At 38.8% G+C, this 13730-nt stretch overlaps 1 protein-coding gene across 1 annotated transcript; it reads left to right on the top strand.

The window, feature by feature from the left end:
* Positions 1 to 1192: 1192 nt before the first annotated feature.
* On the top strand, positions 1193 to 1696 carry LOC138362845 (S-antigen protein-like). The gene has a single exon (XM_069321415.1). It carries the CDS (start codon positions 1193 to 1195, stop codon positions 1694 to 1696), a length of 504 nt encoding a protein of 167 aa, XP_069177516.1.
* Positions 1697 to 13730: the final 12034 nt, after the last annotated feature.

Below are 13730 nucleotides of genomic sequence, written 5' to 3'. Positions count from 1 at the left end.
GTCGCCTCCCGGCGAGCTTGGCTCAAGGCTACTACTCCTTGACCATTCCAGCGAGCGCATCTATGGCGTTCCGGTCCGAGATTTGGGACCTTATTTGTGTATTGTGACTGTTAGATTAATTATCATGTAACACTATATAATACCATGGTTATTTTCTACTGTTGTTCATCATGTATACCAGGTGGTAGAGGTTTTTATATGTCTTTGTGAGGTGATATTCTGAGGAACTTAAGTAATGTCATGGTGCTTTATGAGATATTGTTTCTCCATACCTCATGTGTTACTGGTTGTGCCACCACCACCACCACACTGTATTGGTATTAGCAGCATATAGGCCCTAGTGTTCCACTGTGTCAGGCAAAGTTCTTGGTGCCAGCTAGTGTTGATTGATGCAGTTTCCAGAAATTTTTGTATGATCATGCCCAGCTGATGAGAAGCTGGATAAAGTAATTGTGTGTGAGTTAGTAGCTGTTTATTATTTTAATGTTATGTGGATTTATATTAATGCCAGTAAACTAGAATATTTTTTACTAGCCTTTCACTCCCCTAGAACATTGATTGATATTTGGCCAGGCTGTGTTCCAGTGATGCTGAAGGTTACTCCCTCATTACATTAATATGAGGTTCTTGTCCATGTCTCTTAACAGTGAAATAGGGGCACTGTATATAAGCTCATAACATTCACAAACTTCCTTATTACTCTTTGTATGGACTCCTCTTTTGTGTTGTCTGATCACTTATTATTTACCGACATCTTACCTCAATTGGCTATTTAGTAATTTAGGATGATCTTAGCCTTGGATGTTATATACTTATCATATTGCTTCTTTGCTGTGTATTCGTTCCTGCCTCTTGCATATACGTTATGGTTCTCCCTCGGTTCTGTGCCCCATGAATATCTTGCATGCTCCTTTACTTTAACTTTTTGCCTCCAAACATTGTCTGTTAAATTCAGAATTTTTTGGTATCTTAGCTTATTTATCCAAATATGCTCAGTATAAATTGAGTTACTTTACATTGGATTATTATCAAGTTTTATACCATTTTTTCTCCTAGTTCTATATCCCAGGGTATTGTTACTAAGAATTTTCTAACCTTCTGATACTCGCCTGTATGAAAAACTAGTCTTCCCTTTCGTCTTCTCTTCATTTTACTACAACCTTCATAAGAACTGATCAGAAGGATTCCACAGATGGTGCTGCCCTTGCCACACCTGCACCAACAGGTGTTGTCCTTGTCACACCTTACTGAGTCGGGGTTGGAGAGCAGGTCTGCAGATGGAGTCGATATCGCCGCACCTCACTCCTCAGATGGCGTCGATATCGCCGCACCTCACTCCTCAGATGGCATCGATATCGCCGCACCTCACTCCTCAGATGGCGTCGATATCGCCGCACCTCACTCCTCAGATGGCGTCGATATCGCCGCACCTCACTCCTCAGATGGCGTCGATATCGCCGCACCTCACTCCTCAGATGGCGTCGATATCGCCGCACCTCACTCCTCAGATGGCGTCGATATCGCCGCACCTCACTCCTCAGATGGCGTCGATATCGCCGCACCTCACTCCTCAGATGGCGTCGATATCGCCGCACCTCACTCCTCAGATGGCGTCGATATCGCCGCACCTCACTCCTCAGATGGCGTCGATATCGCCGCACCTCACTCCTCAGATGGTGTTAATATCGGCACATAGACACCATTTGCTCCTCCATGCCTGGAGTTTATCAACATCCTTCTATAATTTCCCGGAGATTATTTTTTTTTACCCTCCGCATCAGCTTTGGGAGGTCGTTGACATAAATAGCAGCATTTCGAGGATTAAGCCTTTTGTGTCCTACTTGCTATATTCCTCCTTTTTGTAACCGCCTCTCTGTCTATGACTTTTTGCTCCTTGTCTTTCACGCATTTGTTTACCCAGTTCAGTGTTTTCCAAGATATTTCAGCCTTTTTGTCCATACTGAACACCACCCCCAATGCTTAGTGGGGAGTGAGGGGAGGGAGCCGGTCGGCCGAGCGGACAGCACGCTGGGCTTGTGATCCTGTGGTCCTGGGTTCGATCCCAGGTTCCGGCGAGAAACAATGGGCAGAATTTCTTTCACCCTATGCCCCTGTTACCTAGCAGTAAAATAGGTACCTGGGTGTTAGTCAGCTGTCACGGGCTGCTTCCTGGGGGTGGAGGCCTGGTCGAGGACCGGGCCACGGGGACACTAAAAGCCCCGAGGGAAAGACGTGTTGGCCGTGCTCGGTTAAAATTTCGAAATATACCAGTTTTTTGGAGGGTTACAGCCATGGATCACTGATCACAGTCATCACAAACCCGAAGGAAAGGTGAATACAGTCATTAACAATGGAACATTAAGTTAAATAGAGAATAAACGTGTGACCATGTGGGAACCAGTACCACGAGGCTAAGGGATAGCCGATATCCGCATGCACTGTCAAATATAGTGAACAGTGATTCGTTGAGCAGTGAAGTGGAACGTGTAACACAACACATATATATAAGTTGAAAGTGTAGGAGAATTGCATATGGAAAATGATAAAACTACAAATGCCAAAAGAAGGCAATGCACAAGGCTGTGTTTATACCAGCCACGAGGCCTACCCAGTGCATGGGACGTTCCTCAGTGATAATATACTATGAAGGTATACTTTAAAACGGGAATGTAAATCTAAGAATTTGAAATAGAGTGAGTGAATACCATTGCAAACCAGGAATTAGGCGGAAAACTCCATATGGTTATACAGGCAAACAATAAATCAATGTTTTAATTGAGGAACTGGCAACTGGTGGCCTCCATCCCGCGAACAGGGACAACAACGGTCGACTGTACATCCCACTGTGACCATCACCCTCTACTATATGATAAGTACCTTCCCATAAATTTTGAACAAATAACCATATATATAATATCATAAATATATACATATAATATTATAACAGTCTATTATAATATTGTAACAGTCTCCGTGGTGTAGTGGTAAGACACTCGCCTGGCGTTCCGCGAGCGCTATGTCATGGGTTCGTATCCTGGCCGGGGAGGATTTACTGGGCGCAATTCCTTAACTGTAGCCTCTGTTTAACGCAACAGTAAAATGTGTACTTGGATGAAAAAACGATTCTTCGCGGCAGGGGATCGTATTCCAGGGACCTACCCGAAACGCTATGCGTACTAGTGGCTGTACAAGAATGTAACAACTCTTGTATATATCTCAAAAAAAAAAATAAATAGTAAAATTTACTAAAGTCAGCAAGGGATACATACGGTAAAGCACAAATACAATATAATGCAATACATAAGATAATGGAGGTGTGTGGCAAGTGTTTTTAAGCTTTTGGGAGACGCATTGTAGGCGTCAATTGTTACATCTGTAACACAAGATTTCACCTGATCTGTGCAGAATTATCTAAACCATGCACAAAAAGACATGGGATATACTTGATTTGTTACAATGACAGGTTAAAATGGGAAAACATAACCCAACTGACGAATGTCATGCCTCAGGCACACAGATTAACATTCACAGAAAAGCTACCAGCGATATATGCGGATTGTGAAAAACAGCACTGGACAGCAACCAAAACTCAGGAACCGGTGGTTTAGAGAACCGCAGCAGTAGTGTGGAGGGAGAGGGTATTGTGGTACAAAACAACAGCCATATTGCAGAGCCAGGTAATATAAACAATGAGAGCAACAGTAGAAAACAGTGCATAAACGTAGGAATTGGGACGATGAAAAGAGGTGGAAATAAACAGGTGGCCAAGACAAGCGCAGGTATAAATAACATGGAGAAAATAAAAACTGAGAATATTTGCAAAAATTATGCACAAGGAATCAGGAAATATTGGAAAAAGGCACAAAATGCCCTTTTCTGCATCCTCGAAAATGCAGGAAGTTTTTTTTTCGAGGGGTTCGTGTCATTTTGGAACAGAGTGCAGATAAACTATGTAAATAGTTTATAGTATGTAAATAGAGTGCACCCTAAACTATGTAAATTTTCAGTCAATGAAAGAAAATGTTATAATCTTCAGTGGCCGGAATTCCACATGAGAGGTACACAGCGTTATAGATGGGAAGATCAATATGCTATTACTATAATCTTATTAAATGACAGGCAGAAACAGAATAGAACATATGAGACAGAGGAATAGGCAGATAGAACCACTGCAGGATAACAGAGGAAGAGGGCGATATCAATAAGACAGGAATGCAGGTCATCATCAAGTACACAGGTACTACACCACACAACACTCGAACTACAACCAACACTGGACGAATCACTACCAAAACAGTACACCCAGGTCCAGGGTGGAGAGGAGGGGGAGAACTACCAAAGCCCACCAGAAGTGACATGCAATATGGGAAATAATTTATATTTGCAAACATACAAGGCCTAAAGTCAAAATCAAGAAATAAAGTTAAGTTCATAAACGGCCTTCTAACAGAACCGAACTCAATATTTGGTGCATTTACAGAAACCCACATGAAAGACTACATGGATAGTGAAATATGGATCCCATATTATAATCTATATAGTTGTGACAGAGTAATTAGGTCAAGTGGAGGAAAAGGTTTGTATATTAAAGAGGAACAGGAATGCACAGAGCTTCTAAACTCGTCCAATGAGGTGGTAGAGGTACTTGCAATCAAGGTAGAAAATCTAAATCTAAATATTATTCTAATATACAAACCGCCAGATGCAACAGTTTAGGAATCTCTGAACAGATACACAAAATAGAGACTATTCTTGTTAACCTGCAAACCCAGTACCAAGTATTATATTTCTTGGAGACTTCAATCTACCCAGTTTAAAATGGAGGATAGTAAACAATTTCTTTATAGCAGGAAATCAACCTGGAAATAACCAACCACAGGTCAGAGAACCACTGTGATTCTGTGAAAAATTCTCGCTCAATCTGCAGATTATAGAACCAACTAGGAACGAAAACACGCTGGACCTGATATTCACAAACAATGATAAGCTAATCAGAGACATTTCAATCTCAGACACTATAGACACGGACCACAAGATCATTGAAGTGCAAACTAACATTAATAACGGGAGTAGGTCCAAGAGAAACAACAAGCGAGAAGGGTTATTCAGTAAATTCAATTTTAATTATAATATAATAGACTCGGAGAAAATATACAGGGACCTTTCAAACATTCATTGGGAAACTGTTGTAAGTAATACAAATCCTACACAAGGAATAGAAAAACTGACTTCTGAAGCATATGAAGTGTGTCTCAAACACTTTCTGTCTCAAGGTGTGTCTTTTGAGGAAAGCCAGAAAGAGGTCCATCGTAGAAAGAGAATGAAGACGACAATATAAAAGAAGACAAAAAATAACGGAAATGCTTAAGCAAACACGACTTTCTATACAAAGAAGGAATAATTTAAATAATAAGGGAGATTGAAGAAATAGGACAGAGACCGAAGCATTCATATCAGATTGAAGAATAGAACAGGCAAATAGAACATAAAGCAATTCAAGAAATAAAGAAAAACTATAAATATTTCTTCACATATGCGAAATCAAAAGCAAAAACCACTGCCAGTATTGGACCTATTCGTAGAAGTGAAGGTTCATACAAGGAGGATGGTAGAGAAATCAGTGAAAAAAAAAAAAAAAAACAGTATTAGAACATGTTTAGCACTCCAATAAGCAACGTGAAAGTGAAAGGTTCAGACAACTTCTTTATGTGTGATATTCAAACCCCTGTAAATATAATTGATATCAACACAAGCATGGAAGATTTTGAAAGGGAAATTGACAACATGCCCATGCACTCAGCCCTAGGGGCCAGACTCATGGAATTCAAAATTTATAAAGAAATGCAAAGTGCTAGTAGCGCAGGTACTCGGTATAGTGTGGTGGAAGAGCTTGGACACAGGGGAGATACCAAATGCTCTTAAATCAGCAGACATAACCCCTCTTCACAAGGGAGGGAGCAAAGCATTGGCAAAGAATTATAGACCAGTTCCAATAATGTCCCACATAATACAAAGTATTTGAGAGTGATCAGAAGTCAGATCACTAGTTTCATGGAAACCAATGATCTCCAAAACCCAGGCCAACATGGATTTAGAGCAGGAAGATCATGTCTCTCACAGCTACTTGACAACTTGACCCCCCTGACCTATGTGTTTAACAGATCTCTCGCCCTGTCCATGGAGGGCAGAAGAAAATGTATATATGCTGGTTAGCATATATTGCTAGTGTGCTAGCACACATTATAAATGTGTGGCCACGTCTCTGGTAGAAAAGAAAAGGCTACTTGACTACTACAACAAAGTCACTGAGGCATTAGAAGAAAAACAGAATGCAGATGAGGTATACACAAACTTCGCAAAGGCATTCGATAAATGTGGCCATGGAGTGATAGCACAAAAAACGAGGTCAATTGGAATAACAGGTAAAGTACGACGCTGGATACTCTTTTCTGTCGAACAGAACATAACACAATGAATAACAGTCAACCATATAAAATCGAGTCCAAGCACAGTAAAAAGCTCTGTACCTCAAGGTACAGTCCTTGCACCACTGCTTTTCCCGTATTGTCATATCAGATAACGACTCAAATACTAGGCACAGTTACGTATCATCCTCTGCAGATGACACAAAAATCAGCATGAAAATTACCTCTGCTGAAGACATTGATAAACGTCTAGCAGTTATTAATAAAGTTTTCGACTGGCCAGCAGAAAATAACAAGCTAATTAACAGTGATAAATTCCAGGTATTCAGATACGGTAAAAATGAGGACCTTAAACGTAATAAAGAGTACAAAATACAATCAAATCTACCCATAGTAGGAAAACAGCATGTAAAGGATTTTGGAATAATGATGTCTGACGACCTTACGTTTAGAGAGCATAACCAACCAAATATTGCGTCAGCCAGAAAAAGATAGGATGGATTACGATAACTTTCAAATCCAAATATTCCATCACAATGGTCGTACTCTTGAAATCACTAGTACTCTCCCATCTTGAGTACTGCTCAGTACTCACTTCTCCCTTCAGAGCAGGAGAGATTGCTGAAACATAAGGGAGTACAGAGAACATTGATGCAATAGAGCACCTAAATTATTGGGATCGTCTCAAAGTTCTCCAAATGTAGTCATTAGAAAGGAGACGATAGAGACATCAAATAATATACACATGGAAAATACTGGAGGGCGAGGTCCCAAATCTACACGGTAAAATAACATCATACTGTAACGAACGATATGTAAGAAAATGCAGAATAGAACTAGTGAAGAGCATGGGTACCACAGGCACAATCAGAGAACTCTGTATGAACATCAGACGTCCATGGTTGTTCAACTTCCTCCTAGCGAGTATAAGAAATATTGCCAGAAAAACCATGAACATCTTCAAGAGAAAACTAGATAATTTTCCAAGGCAGTGTTATTAACATTATTGTATTGTAAATAAATTGTAAAGAGCTGTTCTTATGTGGTCGTGGCGGTGGCAGGCAGTTACGGTGATGACATTACAGAGGTAGGGGTTGATGTGGTGTTATATTAGTGGGGTAGTTGTAGTTGTGGTGGCAATAGTGGTGGTCGTATTAGCGTTCGTGGTGGTGGTGGCTACCTTGGGGGTGATTCTGAGGATTAACGTCCCTGTAGCCCCGCTTCTGACCAAGCCTCCTGGTTGGGGGTCTGGTTAATCAGGCTATTGGATGCATATGAAACACAATCTGGTTGATTAGAAATCTTTGGAGGTGTTTATCGAGATCTGTCTTGAACACGTGAGAGGCCGGTCAGTTATGTCCCTTATGTGTAAAGAGTGTTGAAAAGTCTTGGGCGTTTGATGTTTATAGAGCTCCCTCTAAGAGTAGTTATTGCACCTCTTCATTTCAATGGGGGCTATTTTGCACATCATGCCATGTCTCCTGGTCTCATGTGATGTTATTTCCTTGTGCAGACTTGGAACCAATCCCTCTAATATTTTCCAGGTGTAAATTATTATATATCTCTCTTGCCTGCGCTTTAGAGAATATAGATATAAACATTTTAATCGGTCCCAAAAATGTTGAAGTTTTAAAGTGGATTCCTGCAGTAAAGAATCTATGCACAATCTCTAGGTCGGCGATATCTCCAGCTTTGAAAGGGTATGTTAGTGTGCAACAAGATTTCACTCTAGAGTAGTGCACTATCATCTTAAAAATTATCATTATTGGTATAGCAGCCCTGGTCTGAGAGGTTCATGTTATCGAGCCTGGCCTTTCTCTCGGTTGTAACAGATAAGTTGGTTCTTTAAAGGTAAATCCTACTGATATGATAATTCACATATCCTTTACATAGCTTTTTCCTTCTACAGTATGACTTAAGGGGCCAGGTGACAGAGGAGACCTTTCCAAATATGAAATATAGTGAAAACTTTTATACAAATCTCACGTTATTTGGCATCAGCGTCCTGAAAATTCATCCCAATATGTTATGAAATGGATTTTTTACGAACTTTTAACAAATAAATGCGTGCGCGACGGGCAGCAACCGGTACTGATAATAACGATAACACCTATTTACTGGCAATCAGGGATAAAGTGATACAAGCACCTGTTCGACGCACTAAGAAGACAAGTAGTAAGGAGGGTCCACAAAGTGGATATGTCCCTGGTGCCACCTGGAGGGCCAAATTTCACACATAATAATGAGTTAGTATGTTATTATGCTGTTTTATATTATATATCATATAAATACATTGCTCAATGGTAATAATTCTTATGATCCTTTGATGACTTGTGTTTCTGCATATGATTTAGCTTGCAGTCTTATGTGAACCCAGTTATTACTGCACGACAGAGGTCAGCGTTACATTTTTGTTGCAGGGCCATATGCTAATCGAGTATATTCTTTTTGTGGTATATTTTCTTCTGAAATATCTTTTTTTCTTATTATCCCGGACAGGCCCCAATAATACTTGTTATGGTCAGAGGGATAGGACCTCCATATACATATCTTAATGGAGTAACTTACAACATCATAGGAACACATAATCTGGCCACATATCAATCAAGGTTCTAGGGGAGTAAAAAGCTAGCAACAAATACTCCAGTTTACTAGCATTAAGAACCTTCCACAACAGTAATAAATAAAACACTCTACTAATATCACACACATATCACCAATACTCCATATCCAGCTTCTCAACAACTGGGCATGATACATCAAATACAGGTCTGAAAACTGCATCAATCAACACTAGCTGACACCAGGAACTTTGCCTATCGCAGTGGAACACTAGTGCCTATATGCTGCTAATACCAACAAGGGTAGTGGTGTGTCAACCAATAACACATGAGGTAAGAGGAATAATATCATACAGTCATATCTGTTTGTGATATGATATATCATATCACAATAACAGTCTCCGTGGTGTAGTGGTAAGACACTCGCCTGGCGTTCCGCGAGCGCTATATCATGGGTTCGTATCCTGGCCGGGGAGGATTTACTGGGCGCAAATCCTTAACTGTAGCCTTTGTTTAACGCAACAGAAAAATGTGTACTTGGTTGTAACAATGATTCTTCGCGGCGGGGATCGTATTCCAGGGACCTGCCCGAAACGCTACGCGTACTAGTGGCTGTACAAGAATGTATATAACTCTTGTATATATCTCAAAAAAAAAAAAAATATACAGCACATCGGTATTTCAAAAGTTCCTCAAAATATATCACCTCACTAAGACACATAATAATCACCTACCACCTGGTATACATAATGGACAACAGCAGAAAATGATCCATATAAATACATATAGTTACATGAGCAACATCTAGCAGGCACAATACCCAAATAAGGTCACAAATCACGGACTAAACCCCTAACAGGTCCGCTGGCCTAAAGAGATCAAAGAGCAGTGACGCCTGGAGCAGTCCTTGCCGTGAGGCGACACTGTAACCAACTCCAAATAGTCAATTGACCTTCAAATCTCTCTAACTAATATACAATATAAACTCACTCAGGAACTTCTAATTCACTATACCACAACTTAAAGAGTATAAGGCATAACCTTACATAATGATATATAATATATATAATAATAATTGACTACATTAAGGAAATTATATTGAATTAACAAATAAGTACATAAAGAAATCACACAAATACGAGATGGTAACACTGGCAAAGTCGGTACATCACTGGGGGAGAGGGGAGGTGGGGGGGGGGGTGTTAGGAGGATTCAACGATATTCGCCAACGGTTATACATATGCATACAAAGATAATAAATATATTAGATATATTTGATATATACAACATGTGTATCATAAGATTGTCTAAGTGGAAAACGTTTCACAGTGCCATAATTTCATATAATGTCAGGACAAATGGGCAATGCAAGGTGCAACCCTAATATGGAATCTTCTCAGTTTACATGTGATGAATATATATGGAAACTAAATATATACACTCTCTAACATGGTCCACATAATGTTACTTATATAGCACTGATGTAGGATTACTTACAATAAACATACAGGGAGGTTTTCAAATCTATGACATTAAGCTACTGCTATAACTAGACATCTAATATATATATATATATATATATATATATATATATATATATATATATATATATATATATATATATATATATATATATATATATATATCCACGATTACATGTCATACATCTTTGTTACAGAATTAATATAGACTTCGAAATGTATGTCACACATTGACAATATATAAAATAAAATTAATATATGGCAACATGAGATTACATCATATACACAATATTCGTGATATGAGGCTATCAACCAAGGTATCACTGTTGTTGGAAATTTCCAACACTAAATTCAACACTGTTGTATTCTCATTAATTATTACTAATTCTACTAATCATTGTAGTGGTTAAAATTAACCAAGCGTAGAGTTCACATGTACTAATAATTACATCTGTACAATAAGGCTAGAATTCTTACGTCACCCGACGCCAGTATTGCGTCAGATTCCATTGTAATAAACACATTTATGTCCAGTGTGTCCGAGAATTGAATTTGATTCTCTATAAACAACGGTGTTCTGTGTGATAATTAATTACAGATAAACTGATCCCCAACTAAAGCCAAATAGAGAGTTTATAGTTATAACTGTTATCTAGTAATAAATTTAACGTCACGCGTGAATGCCCTGGAGAGACTTTAATTTATCTCCATTGTTCGTTTACTATCATAAAACGGGCAAATAATAATATTTAACTCCTCTAAATAATAAACCCGTCCTTATTCGAGCATTTCAATCACAACTGCGAGAAATGATAATATCCGCAATAAATAATTTGAGTAACAAATGCGGGACGCGGAGCGGGGCGGAGGAGATGCCAGTACACGAGGCAACGCGCTCACGACGAGACGCCATTACCCCAGCCACCAGGGTAGACGCCATCAAGAGCTCTAGAAGAAAGTCGCCACTGTGAGGTGTGAAGAACCTTTGCAGACATTAACTTCACTGGTGTCAGTGTCATTTTACATAACAAGTCGAATGGTCAAGAGATTAATTTGACATTCGGCCAGAACCTGTTAAATTTGGTTCTATGTAATACCACGTGACCGGCCAGTGAAGCGCGTCAGTATCTAGGATAGGCTGGACCGGAACCTAGGACGCGAACTTCGGCAAACCTTAACTTACACAGTGCCCATATTAGCTAAGTAACTTTATCCTTATTTGATGCATCATCTAGGGGGTGGGTTTATAGCTGGGTAGCTTGTCGTGACGCCGTGCGACAATAAAAAACTACAGGTCATTGTTTCTTCTTATTATTAATCTCAATTTCTTGAACATAGACATCTAGTAGCTTAATCTGTTGCTACTGAAAACAATTTGATTTACAGCGTGTGTGAAGAATTCTCCGAGCTGTCATTTCCCATATTAATCAACTCCCAGTGTTCCATGACGAGTCCAGGAGAATCAGAGGATGAGTCGTAACTAACTTCTCGGAAATCGTCTTTAAGCTAAGATTCCTTTCGTATTCCTTGATTTCTATTATCTGTATTCCTTTACATGCAGAACTCTGTTCATTGGATTAACATGTGTTTATTATAATTATTATTTTTCATGTTCGTAATCTATGTTCTCATTGATGATAAAGATAATGACTCTATAAATGTTCATAGGATTAGATTATTATACATTGGACTGGTGAACGAACCACACTAGTTTCTGGACGTATTGAGTTCCAGTAATAACCCCCCAATGTAGGTGTTTGAGGCTTTGATTCATTTAATTATACAGCCCATTAATTATTTCACTGATCATATTCTCTAGTATTTTATCCATAGTTACTGGTTCATCTAGGAATTTTCTAATGATCATATTTTCTTAGTTTCTCTCTTTACTATAAAAGCGAGTGGTTCTTCGTAATTGATTTTCATTACATTTATATTTAAATAAATAGAGTCAAGCCCCAAATGTCCCACATTATGGTCCTGATCGAACCGGATAAACATAAATTATAATTACAAATACTAATTAGTAATAACTAATCCTTGTGTGATGTAATCTAGACTAACTATTTAATTAACTGTGTCTACTAACAACGTAACACATAGGTTAGCCTAAGTCACACCAATTCATTGCTACTTATACCTTATGTATAAGGTAGCACTCGTGGGACGCAGTTTATTGCCCACAACACTTTGGCCTACACTTCATATTGAAGTAAGAATCTTTAGGTCACCAGGAGCATTAGCTCATAACTTTATATTAATCACTAACACCAATTATGTGTTAACCATTTGGGCTATACAAATGTTTCAATATATGGCTGTCAGCAGACTGTCAATTATAGCCTGAATCCATGTTATAGTTACTGATTCACTCAAGCCAGTGGATCATTAACATTTAGGGATCCAGTATACTAATATAAATTACTGATCTCATACTAGTTAATCATTACTAACACTGATAACATTTTATTCCACAATTGGGAGTACATTCAGGAGTTAGATAATATTTACGGCAGTAGAATACTTGCCAAACACAATTAATTCTCTTGTGTTCATTTAATTTCTTATAAACATAATTATACAAGTGTATATAAACTATAAAATCCAAAAAACCCAAAAACACAGCACAATTATTTGCACATTATTGCACCACAATATAATCTTTGCCAACCTTTATTAGGTAGCAATTTAGGCTGTGATTGTGTTGAATTTGGCACAAGCACAGACTAAATATAGTTGTAGTTTCTAAAGTAGAAATTCTCACGACTAGGCTTGAGCTAGTTAGTGGCATATATATTATCCATTTTTGTGCTGACCCTATCAAGGGTGGGATTAACCATTTATTGTGTAATTATATTTTATTACATATTTCTATGTATGTCTTTGAGTGTTACTGTAAGTCCACTACCCATCCGAAGCTGATTTTGAAGAGCTAAGCTGAGGAACACCTGTAGTGAGACCAAGGTACCACTCAAATCTTCGTTGCTTATTATTAGGTAGGTAGCTAACCTCTAAATGAGGTAAATTACAATCAGCCTCAAGAAATATCAGGCTGTCAATAATTATACCTGCTCTACATCAAGGAGCAGACACCATAGCTATACAAATAGCTACATAAGCCCTATCAGGCTCAATTTACCGCAAGAATGAATCCTTTAGAAAGGAATGCAAGATTCTTGACAGCTCTTCAAATTCAGCTAGGAAAACAGCTTATCAGATGTGACAACTGTGTAGAATCTGACCCAGATTACGTCTACAGGCTA

Source organism: Procambarus clarkii, chromosome 9 (genome assembly GCF_040958095.1).
Source record: "Procambarus clarkii isolate CNS0578487 chromosome 9, FALCON_Pclarkii_2.0, whole genome shotgun sequence".
Lineage (NCBI taxonomy): Eukaryota > Metazoa > Arthropoda > Malacostraca > Decapoda > Cambaridae > Procambarus > Procambarus clarkii.
Note: the sequence above shows the minus strand (reverse complement) of the source record. Positions and strands in the feature narration are given on the sequence as shown.